This window comes from Mytilus californianus, unplaced genomic scaffold (assembly GCF_021869535.1).
Source record: "Mytilus californianus isolate M0D057914Y unplaced genomic scaffold, xbMytCali1.0.p SCAF_3, whole genome shotgun sequence".
Classification (NCBI taxonomy): Eukaryota; Metazoa; Mollusca; class Bivalvia; order Mytilida; family Mytilidae; genus Mytilus; species Mytilus californianus.
This window is the reverse complement of record NW_026262679.1, coordinates 24,377,771-24,395,855: the sequence shown is the minus strand read 5'-3', so window position 1 is coordinate 24,395,855 and position 18,085 is coordinate 24,377,771. Positions and strand designations below refer to the sequence as shown.

General features: G+C 31.8%; 1 protein-coding gene across 4 annotated transcripts; it reads left to right on the top strand.

Annotated features, from left to right (window-relative positions):
* Window positions 1–22: 22 nt before the first annotated feature.
* On the top strand, window positions 23–13,580 carry LOC127734192 (charged multivesicular body protein 7-like). 4 transcript variants are annotated; one of them, XM_052243927.1, is made up of 10 exons: window positions 23–302; window positions 3,007–3,187; window positions 4,141–4,332; window positions 6,012–6,082; window positions 8,271–8,333; window positions 10,607–10,652; window positions 11,025–11,144; window positions 11,592–11,690; window positions 12,373–12,538; window positions 13,226–13,580. In XM_052243927.1, exons 1-10 carry the CDS (start codon window positions 46–48, stop codon window positions 13,552–13,554), a joined length of 1,524 nt encoding a protein of 507 aa, XP_052099887.1. In that variant the 5' UTR covers window positions 23–45; the 3' UTR covers window positions 13,555–13,580. The 4 variants fall into 4 exon arrangements, with proteins under 4 accessions (XP_052099887.1, XP_052099892.1, XP_052099888.1 ...); XM_052243932.1 differs by lacking the exons at window positions 23–302; window positions 3,007–3,187; window positions 4,141–4,332 and adding an exon at window positions 4,696–4,814; XM_052243928.1 differs by lacking the exons at window positions 23–302; window positions 3,007–3,187; window positions 4,141–4,332 and adding an exon at window positions 5,030–5,074.
* Window positions 13,581–18,085: the final 4,505 nt, after the last annotated feature.

Sequence of the window (18,085 nt, the reverse complement as noted above, 5' to 3'; positions counted from 1 at the left end):
TATTTTACATTGAGCTTTTTCTGTCTTTAACTTTCGGTTTGAAAAATGGAAAGACAAGCGACCAACCTTCCAGCTGTATGGAGTGATGACACGAGAATGTCTGTTTTATTTGCACCCTTCAGAGAAAAATCATTAAATCCATCATCATGGAAACAAAAGATGTCCTTTTGGTCGCAGTTAATTCTGGAAGAAAGCCGATCCAGTCTAACTCCCATAATTGATTTAAATTCTTTACAGATAAAATTTACGAGGAATGGAAAAGTCCCACTTTGCTTAGATGTTGTCTTGGAAGAACTGTTAAGGTTTGTTTTAAGCTTTAAAGCAAAAGCAAAACTTTCTTAATCTGAAAAGTTTTTCTTTTTTACATAGTGTTATAAGTTAATATATAACTTTATAAGGCTTTCATGTCGATCCGGCCCCAAGTCGATCCAGCCCCAAGTCGATCCGGCCTAAGTCGATCCGTCCCCAATATAAAAATTTTGATAAGGAATAAAAATAAAGATATATATGAATTCAGTGTTTATGAATTTTATTAATAATATAAAAGGTGGACATGGTGGACGGTAAAAAAGTTGGCCTTTGACGAATATTTGAAAATGAAATTTTCATAAGATGAGACATTTATTTTAATATTAAAAAAAGATATATATTCAGATTCATATAGAAATATAATATTATTTTTATATAAAATATTTGAATCACCTTAAATGAATACGGATGATTATGCAGTATAAAACAATTATGTTGATTATGTTTTTATTACAAGTTTTCAAGACTATTGGGTATGCATAATTATAATTTATTTATTTATAACAGAATTTAGTACCATCAACATTAATAAGCAGTAATTCGCATTTTTTCAATTGACTGTGATTTTAACAAGTCTTTGAACTGATGTAATGATAACAAATCGTTGCATACAAAACTGTGCAAGCCGATCCCCAAGCTGATGTATACAAACTTTGTTTTTGTTTAAAGTTATAAAAACTTCTCAAATTGAGAAATGTTGTTTAATTTGCCGAATCCTTGCTATAAAAGAGGAGATAGGTTGGGTTGTTCTTTTAATATCACAATTTGATGGTACAAAAAAAAATAATAGAACACAGAGAAGACAGTGGCGAAAAGAAATAAAAGTACATTTCTTCTTCGTGTTACCTGAAAAAAAAAAAAAAAATAATTATTAGAACTTCATATAAAAGACTTTGTTGCTAGCCTTAAGTAAAGTTTATCAATCATGATTTTGATTGAATTAAGTGATTACGACTGGCGTTAATTTGGTTCACAGTCATTAGACATTTGTTGAATAAACAAACCAATTATAGACTAATGATTTGATTTAAACAAGTCATTATGATGATTACATAATTATATGTTCCATTGGATTGTAAATATCTATTTATCTCTTTTACATGTTCTATGTGTGAATTAAATAAAAACTTTTTCCCTGTGATATTCCAAGTTATCATGGAAAATAACCTCCTATTTATATGCTGATGCTGCTTTACCAACAGAACCAATCATACTCATTTTCGTATCGATTTAAAATATTTCATCTGAATGTTACTCAAATATATGGCATACTTCACTTACCTGCTGTCATTAAGCATTGATACTTTTTACAAATTCCATTTATCCTGATTCAAATATGTCACCAAATCATCCGAAGTTAATATAAATTATTCATTATTTTATTATGGGGCCGGATCGACATGGGACGGATCGACTTGGGACGGATCGACTTTGGGCCTGATTGGTTTGGGGCCGCAACTACCTGATACTCTTATAAGTATAACCAAGATTTTTAATAGTGATTTGGTAAGTGCCTAATATTGGACTAATTAATCTTTGCATTGTGATGTAATGTAACATTTGTACTGCCATCAGGACTCACGCTACTAGATGTCTTGGGCAAAGAAGTCACTTTTCCTTCTGTCACTTTACTTTTCCAGACTTCCACTAAATTGTGTTTCCCTGATAAGAAAAGCAATATCCAGTTGCCCAGATCTTCAAGCAGTTGCTTTCATTTCTCTCGCGTTGATGTAAGGGCAATATTTCTTTCATAAAATGAAGAAGTTCATGGATATGTTTCATATTTTTCATGTCAGGGCCTTTTATAGCAGACAATGGTATGGGTTATTCTCATTGTTGAAGGTCGTACAGTTGCTTACATCCACTTTATTGAACTTTGGTGGATAGTTGTCTCATTTGCAATCACTCCTCATCTCCTTATTTTTATATACATGTAAACAATTTACTTCTTTACAGTCTTCACGATAAACTTCTAAATCTACAGGCCCGAGGCTCAATTTTTGGAAAATTTGATTTAGTTTCTGTTGGCCTGTAGAGATGATTTTTACAGGCCCGAAAGCAATTTTACAAGCCTGGGCTGCTGGGCCTGTGGTTAAGCATGAAGACTGCCTTAAGAATCAAAATGAAAACGTTGAATGTAGACTGTTTGTTTGTTATTTCAAAGGAACAACTTTTTTTATGCAAAGAAGTCATAATTTCTTCTATCACTCCATCCATTGTTACACCAGCTTATATCAAAAGATTCTGATATTTGGGCAAACAATAGTTGTCTTTTGGAAGTGTCATAGTCTTGTAATTGGTAATTCAGATGTGTTTAATTGTGCCTTTGATTAAACTATTGGTAAACTAGAAAATTTGGTCATTTGATGCTGCCCATCAATCATCATAATTGGTCATGTCTATAAGAGTTTCATTTCTTTAAAATTAAAATTTGAGGTTACAGTGAACAGGTCAAACTTTACTATATTATAAATGTAGATTGTCTGCATTTATTTTGAGTTTTTATTTCCTTTTCTGTCCAATGCTTCATTATTCAAATGTTATTGTGAAAATAATTTTTTCAGTTTCACAAAAACTACTACCGGTACATGTATGATCAAGAGAATCTTAATATAACCAGTGGAGAACTTTTAAAAACTACTTGTAACCTATTTGCTTAATGTTTTATTCAATACTTCCAATGTTTTTATTTTACAGATCGAATACTATTAAAATGTTGTCAAACACAGGGTCATCACCAGTGAAGCAGAGACCATCATGGCTCACTTGGGGATACGATACATTTCTGAAGACACCAGTAAAATGGGGTATAAACTACATGTCATCCAGTCAAACAGAATCCAAAGATACAAAGTACATTGTTATAGAAGTTTTACATGTAAGTATGTACTTAAAATACAGACACATGTCAGTGCGTTTACAAAACTGATAGCATGCATCTTTACATTACTGACAATAGACTCTATACACTACTGACAATAGACTCTATACACTACTGACATTGTTTATATTATAAAGATTATAACAGTCAACTTGTTTACAAATTGCCAGCAACAAACACTGTTTATAATTTTATAAAAGTTAAGATCATATATGAGTAGTGAAACATTTAGTGTAGAAACAGTCTCTGTTTACAATTAATAACGACAAACAAAAATAGCAGATGTGAGATAAATATCTTAAAGATATCAACCCTAAAACAAAAAATGAGCAAACTAAGGAATCAACACTATATAAGATTTACAATCACCCTAACCATACATGCCATATGACAGACTATAAACACCTTTACTAGTTTCAGAAAAGTTGTAAATGAATTCAACAGATTGAAGATCTGTTACGTATAGCAAAAGTAAAAAAGAATAAAGAATTAAAGGGGCAACATCAAGCACTGACTTATTCTTGTTTATTTCATCCTGTTTAACATCCCAAATATAGATCTAAATGCAAGAGATTTACAAACTGCTTAAAAAAAAAATGTAATTTACTATAAAAATGCATGCTGAGTTAAAGAAATATATTTTTAAGACTACAATGTCTTTCAATGTTTTATAATTCCTAGTTTTCATCTTCTACAATTTAAGAATTATTCCAGATTAAGAGAGGAAAATATGTGAGGATTTTTCACACAGAAAGTTCATATTTTTGTCTTCTCTGTGACATATGCTGCAGAATTTGAGAAATAACCTTGCTAATACAGTGATGGCATTAGTGTTCCCTTTTTGTATAACAGTTCATATTTCAAAAGGTAGAAGAGCTGGAATGCATATACAATGTATGTATGTAGTGTAGCATACTCTGTTATATACATGTATTACTATTATTTTACAGAAAAAATGTGAGCAGATTGTACAAGAGCATCAGTGTGGTTTGTATTGTGAAGTTACAGACTCTGTGATAGAATATAGTCAGTTGTGGAAGAAAAGTCAGTCATTATGTGAAAGCGAGACGGAATTTGACATTATCCTAGAGGAACTTGTCAAACAGAGGAAAGTAACAGTACATAATGAAAACACACACACTGTAAGTAACAGTGCATCATGTAAACACACACTGCAAGTAACAGTACATCATGTCAACACAGACACTAAGTAACAGTGCATCATGTAAACACACTGTAGATAACAGTACATCATGTCAACACACACTGCTAGTAACAGTGCATCATGTAAACACACACTGTAAGTAACAGTAAATCATGAAAACACACACTGAAAGTAACAGTACATCATGTCAACACAGACACTAAGTAACAGTGCATCATGAAAACACACACTGAAAGTAACAGTACATCATGTCACCACAAACACTACTTACCAGTGCATCATGTAAACACAAACACTGTAAGTAACAGTATATCATGTAAACACACACTGTAAGTAACAGTGCATCATGTAAACACACACAGTAAGTAACAGTACATCATGTAAACACACACTGTAAGTAACAGTGCATCATGTAAACACACACTGTAAGTAACAGTGCATCATGTAAACACACACACTGTAAGTAACAGTGCATCATGTAAACACACACACAGTAAGTAACAGTGCATCATGTAAACACACACAGTAAGTAACAGTGTATCATGTAAACACACACACAGTAAGTAACAGTACATCATGTAAACACACACACAATAAGTAACAGTACATCATGTAAACACACAGTAAGTAACAGTGCATCATGTAAACACACACTGTAAGTAACAGTGCATCATGTAAACACACAGTAAGTAACAGTACATCATGTAAACACACACACTGTAAGTAACAGTGCATCATGTAAACACACAGTAAGTAACAGTACATCATGTAAACACACACACTGTAAGTAACAGTGCATCATGTAAACACACACACAGTAAGTAATAGTGCATCATGTAAACACACACACTGTAAGTAACAGAACATCATGTCAACACACACACTGTAAGTAACAGTGTATCATGTAAACACACACAGTAAGTGGCAGTGCATAATGAAAACACACAGAGCAATAACAGTACATCATGAAAGTACACACAGTGTAAATAATAGAAATAGTATTGTATTTATATATTGAAACACAAAACCTCAAAGTAACTTCATCTGAAAGAAAAATGTACCAGTAATTAAAAAAGATATGCAGATGTAATCTAAAATAAGACAGATGCTGCTTTAAATTCTTGGTGTGGATGTTTGCTGTAAAACCTCTAACAAGAAAGCACATTCTCATAATGTATGATCAATCAGGAGTAATACTTATACAAGTAGTTTTTTTATTTAATGGTACAGGTTAAGACTTTTGGAGGCAGTGTTATATCCTTTAAACATTCAGATTGTTTTTACCTATAAAAGTAACAAAGTTATATTTTCTCCTTTTCTTGAATTTTTCTTCACTACATTGCTCTAATAGAGTGTTCAATTGTCAACATTTGGTTTTCATTACCAAAACATGCACATAGCCATTTCTGCTTTTATTAGTTTGTTAACTCCTTCAAAAATGCTTGACAGAATTCCACCAAATTTGGACAGATTCTTCTACAGGACAATAAGTTGTGACCTGCTATTTTAATTTTTTTATCTGCATGACTTTGGGACTTTCCTATTCCAAAACATGGACTTTGTAATTTATGCTTATATTACTCATAGATGGCAGAAGGCACATACATGTCTTTCCTTGGAAGAGACTCATACATTTTTGTTTGCTATATTTTACAGATTATCAAATTTGTTAACAAAGGTGATAAAACAGTAAAACCTGTATCTAAAAGAGATATGGAGATTTTCAGGTATATATACAATAGTTCTTGACAATTTGTAATCAGCTTTGTATTGTTCTCTAAATATCATTTACTGAACTAAAAATTAGGAACAGTTTGCCACCAACGTGCACTTGTCTTAAAAGGCAAATATGAGTTTTTTTCTTTGTATCATGTATAAGTGGTAAGCCTAGACCTTGGATGAAACAGGGGAGTGGGATGGAATTTGTTTAAACTGTGTTTTTTATTGTCGAGCCTGCAAAATTTATTTAGCGAAAGCCAGACATAGCGATCCTAGATTCCTGCGTCAGCGTTAGCATCAACATTTAGGTTCAGTCTGTGGTTAAAGTTTTTTTTAAACATCAATAACTTTGTCAAACCTACATGGAATTTTATGAAATTTGGACAGAAGCTTGTTTATGACCAAAATACAGTATCCAGAGCAAAATTTTGAAAATATTTATTTTCATTTAACCATATTTTACTGAAATATGGACTTAGTTTTTTTTACAGTTAACATTCAGATTTAGTCTGAGGTTAAATTTTTTCAGTCATCAATAACTTTGTCAAACTTTCATGGAATTTTATGAAATTTGGACAGAAGCTTGTTTTTTACAACAAAAAAAACAGTATCCAGAGCAAAATTTTGAAAATATTATATATTTTTCCATATATTTTGCTGATAATGGACTTAGTTTTTTTTTTACAGTTAACATTCAGATTTAGTCATTACCGGAAATTGAAAATTCCTTGTAAATCAAAAACAATTACGGTGTGAGATGCGTCACAAATTCGTATGTTTTTTATCATGTTTATACATCAATTACTTTGTCAAACCTACACGGAATTTTATGAAATTTGGACAGAAGCTTGTTTATGACCAAAATACAGTATCCAGAGCAAAATTTTGAAAATATTTATTTTTTTGATTTTTCCCTATTTTACTGATAAATGGACTTAGTTTTTTTTACAGTTAACATTCAGATTTAGTCTGAGGTTAAATTTTTTCAGTCATCAGTAACTTTGTCAAACTTTCATGGAATTTTATGAAATTTGGACAGAAGCTTGTTTCTGACAACAACAAAAACAGTATCCAGAGCAAAATTTTGAAAATATTATATATTTTTCCATATATTTTACTGATTATGGACTTAGTTTTTTTTTTACAGTTAACATTCACATTTAGTCTGAGGTTAAAGTTTTTTTAAAACCTCAATAACTTTTTCAAACCTACATGGAATTTTATGAAATTTGGACAGAAGCATGTTTCTGACCAAATGACAGTATCCAGAGTGAAACTTTGAAAATATTTAGTTCTATTTTTCCATATGTTACTGATAAATGGAATTAGTTTTTTTACAGTTAACACTCAGGGTCAGTCTGAGGTTTAAGTTTTTCAGTCATCAATAACTTTGTCAAACCTTCATGGAAATTTATGAAATTTGGACCGAAGCTTGTTTATGACCGAAATACAGTATCCAGAGCAAAATTTGAAAATATTTATTTTCATTATTCCGTATTTTACTGATATATGGACTTAGTTTTTTATTACAGTTAACAAGTAGATACAGTCTGGGGTTGTTACACATCAATTACTTCATAGAGTTTTATGAAATTTGGCAGAAGCTTTTTAATGATTAAGAGATAATGTCTGAAGCAAACCATTGAAAATATTTTTTTTTTCATTTTTAGTATTTTTCTGATAAATGAACTTTGTTTTTTACAGTTACCATTTACAGACAGTCTGGGATTAAATTTTTTTGACATGATACATTTGTAAGCCTTCATGGATTGCTATGAAACTTTAACAGAAGCTAATCTTCAATACCAAGAAATAGCATCTAAAGAAAAATTTGATTTCTTTTTTAAATTTTGTATTTTACTGATAAATGGACTCACTTTTCAATTCAACATTTCACTTTTACACTGACAGCAGCAATTGCAGGCGAGACACAGGTTTCTGCATGACCCTTATGATTTTTTAGTGCTGCAAACAGAAATAAATAGCTCTATATCTTTAATTATGTCAGTTAATAAAGTAAAAGTAAATTTTTGTTAATTTTTTTAACAGCTTTATAATTTAAAGTGTTCATAAAAGCTGAAATTCTCAAAATCAGGAAATGCACCAAAATGGGGACATTAGAATATATTTCATCTATTACATGTATTCCTAACCATATAACATATCAGCCCATATATATGTCTTATTAATTTACAGAATAAAGATGACAAGAGATATGTTAACAGATAAAATTGATTCTTTAACATCTGATATTGACAAGTAAGTATGAAATCTGATTCTCTATGGAGTTTGAATTAAAACAACATATCTTTAAAGCATATCTTGTAAAAAAATATCGTGTTGGATTAGGCTATTGCTGACACCTGAATATCAAAGAGATTTCAAAAAGAGACCATTATATACGTCATATTATGGTTTGGATGTGTATTTTTCATTATTATCTGTCTGTAGCAATAGTATTTTTCACGATAAACCTTTGATTTAGGGACTTATTCTTGTGATATTTTCATAACTAATTAATCTTGGTAACTTTTTGTACCCCAGTGACCATGGTGACAAAACATACATGTATGAATTATAAAAATAAGATGATGTGGTATGATTGATGATTAGATAGCTCCACCAGAGACCAAATGACGTAGAAATTAGCAAATATAGGTCACTGTTCGGCCTTCAACAATGAGCAAAACCCATACCGAAAAGCAGGCTATAAAAGGCCGGAAATGACCAATATAACTAATGACATACCTGTACAGAAACAAATGATAATCGCTGAATTACAGGTTCCTGACTTTGGGACAGGCACATACAGAATGTGGCGGGGTTAAACATGTTTGCGGGCACCCAACCCTCCTAACAACTAACAAAAACACAAAGTACAGATCCGACAGTACTCACAGTTACTGAAAGCTAGTTCAAGGCCAATAACTAATAAAAAAAACATGTAAGACTAAAACCGTCCCCCTAACCTTGGACAGTAGTGTAACAGCACAACATAAGAACAATCTATAAAAATCAGTTGTAAATGGCTTAATTCATCAGATCGCTACGAAGCACGAAAACAACTAAAAAAAACCCACTAGAGACACAAAGTACAGATCTTAGAGTACTCGCAGTTACTGAAAGCTAGTTCAAAGTCAATCTATGTATATCAATTATTCCCTTTTCCGTTAATAGTTATAAAACCTTTTTTTCTTTATTTCTATAGAACTTTATTGCAGAATGACAGGATCTGACAGTCCATTTTACCACCTTTTACTTGTATACAGTTCCCATCTACCGAAATAATTATTGAGAAATTTGGCATCTGTCAAAATTTTTCATATACTGTTTCAAACCTTAACTGCTAAATTTTACACACAAGAAAATAAATATACATTATTCAACAAAAAGGAAAAAATATAAAAAGCACAACAACACTAAAAGATATTGGAAGACAGTTCTGGTTCAGAGATTGTTAAATGAGAATAATTTGAAGATGATATATGAGTTGTTAATTTTTGTCTCGCCTTGACGGAGTCAAAAAGCGAGACATAGGTGTGCTATTTCCGGCGTCGGCGGCGTCAACAATGTATTAGTTTGTGATTAGGTCTAGTTCATGGTGAACCACTAGTGGTAGGTCAATGATTTTTGGTATGCAGTTGTATTAGCATTGGCACATCTCATTACCATGGAGATTATTTGGCCCCGCCCCCTCAGTCAAGGTCTATTGACTTTGAAACTTTTCATAGTTTACATGTATTAGTTTGTGATTAGGTCAATTTATGGGGAACCACTTGTGGTAGGTCGATGATATTTGGTATGCAGTTGTATAAGCATTGGCATGTCTCATTTCCATGGAGATTATTTGGCTCCGCCCCCTTAGTCATGGTCTATAGACTTTGAAAATTTTGCTAAGTATGTATTAGTTTGTGATTAGGTCAGTTCAATGGGGAACCATTAGTGGTAGGCCAATGTTAATTGGTGTTCAGTTGTATAAGCATTAGCACATCTCATTTCCATGGAGAATATTTGGCCCCGCCCCCTCAGTCATGGTCTATTTACTTTGAAACTTTTGCTTAGTTTACATGTATTAGTTTGTGATTAGATCAGTTTAAGATGAACTGCTAATGTTAAGTCAATGATATTTGGTATGCAAATTTATTGGCATTTGCAAGTATCATTTCCATGGAGATTATATAGCCCCACCCCTGATCATGGTTCATTGACTTTGAAACTTTTACATAGTTTACAAGTTAATGTTTGTGTTTAGGTTTGTTTAAAGGGAACGACTTATAATAAGTCAATGGTATTTGGTATGCAGTTGTATTAGCATTGGCACATCTCATTCCATGGAGATTGTTTAGCCATGTACCTTCAGTCATGGTTCATCGACTTTGAATATTTGCATAACTTACATGTTAAAGTATTGCTATTTTAATTTCAACATTTGCATTATCAAAATTACAAAAAGGCGAGACATATCTCTGTGATAACAGTTTATGTATATTAAAGAATTATTTAATCCAATCACATTTGTATTGTTTATACAGATTAAAGAAAGAAGCTCTTAGGGTGAAGAAAGCTAGTAAAACTCAGGTAAAAGATACTTTATATAGAAAGTTATTTAAAGATTTGGCTATTTTTATCATGAAAACAAGTTTGGCGGTTTGAGTTTTAAATAAAAATGTTGAACTTTAAAGACATGACTGAAAGACCATACGGTGACCTAAATTTGAAATTTTGAATTTGAAAAAAAAAACAAAAAAACTTTAGGATAAGTTATATAACTTAAAGCAGCATTGTATTAAATAATGAAGGAGAAAGATTGATTTCATCATCATTTCTTTCTTAAGTGTGGGAAGATAATTGAGGGCCTTGGGGAAGATCCACTTACTGTATTTACCCTCTTTAAATAAAGAATTTATTATTGTTATTATTATTATAATCATTTGAAGATTTATTTTTCAGGCATTAAGGTGTTTAAGACAAAAGAGAATTATAGAAAGCAGAATAGATAAATTAACAGGATCTCTGGATATATTAGACAATATTTTAAACCAGATATCCCATTCTGTATCAGATGAAATGGTAAGATTAAACAAGTTAAGGAATCATAGCTTTTGTAGTGTTCCTTGCTATAATAATGTTTCTCTCCAACTATGCTATATTCTATACCAACTCATTTGAACAAAGATCATAATTATTATACAAACTATTTTCGGAAATAATTAACTCAAGTCGTTAAATTTGTTGAATATCAAGTAAAATTAAGAACAAATATAAGCTTGAATTAAATTACAAAGAAATATTAGTTTATGTTTTATTTTATACTTCAAATAGATTTATCATGATATTACCAAATTCATTTTTAATGAAAAATTTTTTAGTCGAAAATTATCCAACTGATCAGAAGTGGGGTAAATGAATAAGAAAAATAACACATTTTACCATTAATAGATTTCTCATGAAGCAAAAGAAGAAATGATTTTTGTTTTCTAAGGAAAATTTTCACAGAAATTTTGTCTTTTGCATCAGGTTGTGAAAGCATTAGAATCTGGGAACAATGTACTGAAATCCTTGACAGGGAAAACAACTACAGACCACATTACAAATGTAATGGATGAACTTACTGAGGTATATATCATTAATGAGATACTTTTAGATTCAATTTGTAAGGGTATAAGTAAAAATAGTTTTGAAAAAGAGAAAATAAAATGAGAGTGATTTTAGGTTATATGAGTAAAATATTAACTCCTAACAATAATTTTAAATCGTGAAAACATCAAACTTTTCTTACAAAAATTGTTAATTAATTAAACTGTGAGCACTTTCAAGTAAGTTTCTAAGTCATCTTTCAAAGTGTCAACAAATATGATACATAGAATTACTTCTTTTACGAAAAGTATTAAAAACAGATCTATGTGAAGGGATTTGATGCTTATGAGGTGCTGATGAAGTGTTGCTACTATTTTTGCCGATTTTTAAAATGGCGACCAGGATTTTAACGGGGCCAATATTAAACCAAATTTGGCCTCAATCATTATTTGGGTATCTGTTATGATTTTTATCTATTTTTACATGATTTCCAAAACCAAAGTAGAGTCAGGTGAGCGACACAGGCCCTTGAGAGCCTCTAGCTATTATATTCAGAATAAAAGGAAATGTTGAGTGTTGTCAATGATACATTTACCAAACAACATAATCACATTAAACACATAGAAGCATTCTTTATTAACTTGCCCATCAACAAAACCTAATATTCAACTACAATATCAATCAAATCTATAAAGGTCTATTAATCCATGTGTTTATATAGGTATTAGAACAGCAAGCAGAGATACAAGACCAGATAAGTTCTGGACCTTCAGGTCTGGACATTAGTAGAGAAGAATTAGAGGCAGAATTAGAAGATATCATGAGAGATGAAGTAAAGGAGAAAGATTCAGAATTATTGATAGATGACATTATCAGTGGATTAACAGGTATGGATGACATAATCAGTGGAATTACAGGTATAAATGACAATCTGTGGATTAACGGGTATAAATGACATAATCAGTGGATTGACAGGTATAAATGACACAATCAGTGGATTAACAGGTATAAATGACATAATCAGTGGATTAACAGGTATAAATGAAATAATCAGTGGATTAACAGGTATAAATGACATAATCAGTGGATTAACAGGTATGGTTGGTACAATAGAAACCTGCACAGTCATAGTATAAAAATTAGAAGAATAGATACAACATTCTAACTCTATTTTTCAGAGTTCTGATGTAGTGTTATCATTTACTTTGCCAAGTACAGCAATGTATTTTATACACATTGATAACAAACAATCAATTATCATGAAGTATATGAACATTTTCCAGTTACTATCACATTAATATAATGTTTGATTTTATACTTTTTATACCAATAAGTTCCAAAGTGATATACTTCTTTCAACGGTTTGGGTATCTTTATACATATAGTTAGAATGTTATATTTATGTGATGACATCGTTTGCTCTCCAAAAAAACAATGTACATACAAGGAGGAGCAATTGTTCCCATTATTCAAATAAAACATTTAAAAATCAGTTATTTATTTGAAGATATTAAATAAAGCATGCAAATGATAAAATGTAATTGTGTAAATACAATTATACTTTTTGATTTCAGATTTACATTTACCCAAAGTTCCGTCAGCTTCCATAGATGAGCCTGTATCACCATTCCAGGCTCCAGAAAAAGTTCCAACCACAGGAATTTCAACATCTGTATCACCACAAAAGTTTTCAAAGGCTCCAGGAACATCACCACAAAAATTGCCTAGTCCAAACAGAACACCTGAGCCACCACAGATATCACAAAGTAACTTGTATAAGCAGTCCCCTATGGTGGATGGTATATACATTGGTGAATTAGATCTATCATTAGAACTTCCAGATGTTCCAACTTTTACACCATATGTTGATATCAATAAAAAGGAAGCTTGTCTAGATTCATGACAAATTGAGGATATTTTTTATATACTTTACTACTGTGGATTCATTATTATTCGTTGGATACCAATTTTCGTGGATTTTGTGGTTATATGTTAACCACGAAATTAAAAGTTCAACGAATGGCAAATTTACTATAGGCTTGTATGCAAACATTGTCAAAAACCACGAAATTAAATATCCACGAACATGTAAGTTTTCCTTAATCCACGAAAATTGGTACCCACGAAAATATATGAATCCACAGTATATGAAATATAGGACAAACTACAAAATAATGGTAATGTTATCGTTCATACAAATTTGGTGCTGCATAATTTAAAATTTTATCCATTGAAAAACTGAAAATATGAAATTTCATAGCTAGCGCCATGTATTATTTTTATCATGTATTATCATAAAATAATGTAAGCCTGAGTGATGTTATTTGATTAATACTGTAAATACAGAGACAATTCTATTTACTGCACATTTTATTTTTTTATTTATGAATTATTTTATTTATGATTTTTATCATATACATGTACGATTCTTCTGCTTTTATGGATGTGAAAAATGAATAAAAAGTGTTTTATTGTTATTGTTTAATCATTTTTGTCTAGCCTGCGAGGAAAGTAGCAGTATGCGAGATATAGGGATAAATATCAGGTGGCTGCAATGTAATCTATTTGTATAAAGCTTTATATTTCAGAAGTTAGAAGCATTACGAAGTTTTATGTTTATTGTCCTTGACCTCATTTTCATGGTTAAGGGACTGCTTGAAAAAAATTACAGTTTTTTGTCTCACAGAAAGTAAGACATAAGGATTGCTTTTCCAGCGACGCGACAACATCATCAACAATTGTTAAGTTTTCTGCTTAAGTTAGTTTGATAAGAACTACTGGTGATAGCTCATTGATATTTAATATGAAGTTGCATTACTATCCGTACATATCAGTTTGGCAACTATTTTGAGGCCTTGCCACCTAGGACATGTTCCAGTGACTTTGAATTAATTATCAATTTTCATTATGTTTTCTGCTTAAGTTAGTTTGATAGGATCTTCTTGTGATAGATCAATGATATTTTGTATGTAGTCGCATTACTATCCGTACATACCAGTTTGGCAACTATTTTGAACCCTGCCCCCTAGGACATGTTCCAGTGACTGAATTAATTAGCAATTTTCATTGTTATGTTTTCTGCTTAAGTTAGTTTGATAGGATCTACTTGTGATAGATCAATGATATTTTGTATGAAGTCGCATTACTATCAGTATATATCAGTTTGACAACTATTTTGAGGCCCTGTCCCCTATGTCATGGTCCAGTGACTTTGAATTAATTAGCAAATTTCAATGTTCAGTTTTCTGCTTAAGTTAGTTTGATAGGATCTACTTGTGATAGATCAATGAAATTTTGTATGCAGTCCCATTACTATCTGTACATATCAGTTTGACGACTATTTTGATGCCCTGTCCCCTATGTCATGGTCCAGTGACTGAATTAATTAGCAATTTTCAATGTTCAGTTTTCTGCTAAAGTCAGTTTGATAAGATGATGATGATGGATGGCTGCTCAACGTCCAGCGGCAAATTAATATGCATATTCAGGACAAGAACATGTTAATGTAATATGAATATTTACCCTGCTTTGTACTAGACCGACAGGCTGAGCCAGTTTTTTAACGTGCTAGTTCACAAGGTCTGCAGGAAGACATGTCACCTTACCTAGACACATTATTCTGAATCCGAGTCGACCAGTCTTTGCTCTTACTCCTTAATGCCACATGCTTTGGGGAGAAGCAGCAAATACTAATTTTAAATCCTGTTTGACCCTGCGGGAGTTCGAATCCACGACCTCACGAACTCGATGTGAACATGCTACCACGAGACCAATGAGGCAGTGCAGTTTGATAATAACTACTTGAAATAGATCAATGATATTTTGTATAAAGTTGCATTACTATCAGTACATATCATTTTGACGACTATTATGAGGTCCTGCCCCCTAGGACATGGTCCAGTGACTTTGAATTAATTAGTAATTTTCAATGTTAAGTTTTCTGCTTAAGTTAGATTGATAGGAACTACTTACAATAGACAATATTATTTTCTATAAAGTTAAATAGGATTACTATATTTGGTATATGGGTTCCTTGCAACGCCTACATGTCCATCAGACAGAGTTCACCTGACCGTAACCTCATTATATGGATCAGCGATCAAGGTTAAAGTTAAAGATACCAGAAGCAGAAGTAAGGGTACATATCAGTCCGGCAGGTTTCATCTGACCTTGACATCATTTTCATGGTTCATTGGTCAATGTTAAGTTTTTGTGTTTTGGTCTGTTTTTCAAGTACTGTAAGCAATAGGTCAACTATATTTGGTGTATGGAATGACTGTAAGGTGTACATATAAAAAAGAAGATGTGGTATGATTGCCAATGAGACAACTCTCCACAAGAGACCAAATGACACAGAAATTAACAACTATAGGTCACCGTACGGCCTTCAATAATGAGCAAAGCCCATACCACATAGTCAGCTATAAAAGGCCCCGAAATGACAAATGTAAAACAATTCAACTGAGAAAATTAACGGCCAAATTTATGTACAAATTAATGAACGAAAAACAAATATGTAACACAGCAACAAACGACAACCACTGAATTACAGGATATGGCGGGGTTAAACTAGTTTGAAGGCGCCAACCCTCCCCTAACCTGGGAGAGTGGTGTAACAGTACAACATAAGAACAAACTATAAAAATCAGTTGAAAAAGGCTTAACTCATCAGATGGATACAAATAGAAATACATCTAACAAAAACACAGAGTGGATGTGGACAGGTACTTGTAAATCCAAACAACAAAAAGACACAAGTACAGATCTGAGTGTACTCGCAGTTACTGACAGCTAGTTCAAAGCCAATAACAACTAATAAAAAAATCATGCATCTGAGACTAAATTATCAATCAGTACACATCCAACATCCAATGGATTTAGAGTAAAGACATCATAAACAGTCAGAGAAAAACATGACCTTGTGCAATGCCTGTCTTGCAGATATCATCTGACCTTGACCCGTTTTTATGGTTCATTGATCAGTTTGTAAATTTTTGTGTTTTGGTCTGTTTTTCAAATACTACAAGCAGTAGGTCAACTTTATTTGGTGTACAGGTTGATTGTAAGGTGTACATTCTGTTAAGCAGGTATTGTCTGACCTTTACCTAATTTTCATTGGCCAATGATAAGTTTTGTGTTTTGGTCTGTTTTTCAAATACTTTAAGCAATAGCTCAACTATATTTGGTGTATTGAACGATTGTAAGGTGAACGTGATCGTCTGGCAGGTATAATATGACCTTGACCTCATTTTCATGGTTCATTGGTCAATTTTTAGTTTTTAGTGATTTGGTCTGTTTTATCAATTACCATAAGCAATAGGTCAACTATATTTGGTGTATGGATTAATTGTAAGGTGAACATGTCTGTCTGACAGGAATTATCTGACCTTGACCTCTTTGTCATGGATTTTTAAAAATGTTAAGTTTATGTGATACTTGTAGTAAAACCTTTAAAGACTTTCAACATAAAATCAATGGTTAGTACAACAGGCATGACATTTCAGCCTGTGTACTCTTGTCTTATGAAAGAACACTAACACACACACACATATAAGGATCACAAATTCGCAGGTTATGAAAATATCATTGTGTTCATTGGTTTTCAAATATAGTTGACCTATAAATCATAGCAATGGCCAAACTGATTTAATAATTACATCTTTAAAATGTTGATCAATGAACCATGAAAATGAGGTCAAGGTCAAATGAACTTTTTGGCAGATGTGTACACATCACAATCAGACACCAGTGAAATCATGTAAACCATGTGAATTGGATTTTTAAATTTTATTATAAAATTTACATGTTCAACTAATAAGGTAAGTATGTGGGAAAAAGTAAGTGGGAGCTGTCTTCCTTACCCTAATTACTTTATGTTTTGATTTAAGAACTGTATTGTGTTGTTGTTTGAAATATTTCATTGATTTTTGGTCGTCTTGTTTTATGTAGGTATATTGTGATGCAATAATTTTTGAATACATTGTTGTTTTTTTTAATTATATCTTATATCCTATGACCATTTACTTGCATGGGAAGGGAAGTATTGATATAATTCTGTAATTTTATTTTTGTTTAAAACCTTGTGGTGCCATGTTTGAAATTTTTAAACTATTCCTCAGATAATCGAAACTGAACAACAAGAAACATTTTCAAAACAGAATTACTTCATATTTGGTCAGCAGCTTGAGAGTGACGAGTTGTAACGTTTGACCACTTCTCGGATCTGTCAGACACTTACTTCCTGTTTTCAGTTACTTTGAATTACGCGTAGGGGTAAGATTACCAGGACAACACATGCATTCTTGTTCATGTATACAAAATTTAAATGTCAGGTATTGAAACCTAAACTCTTTGGGTGGAACTCGAATCAATCAAAGGCTAACCACCCAATTAAAGCTGTTTAAATGACCAATATTTTACAATTTATTTACCAG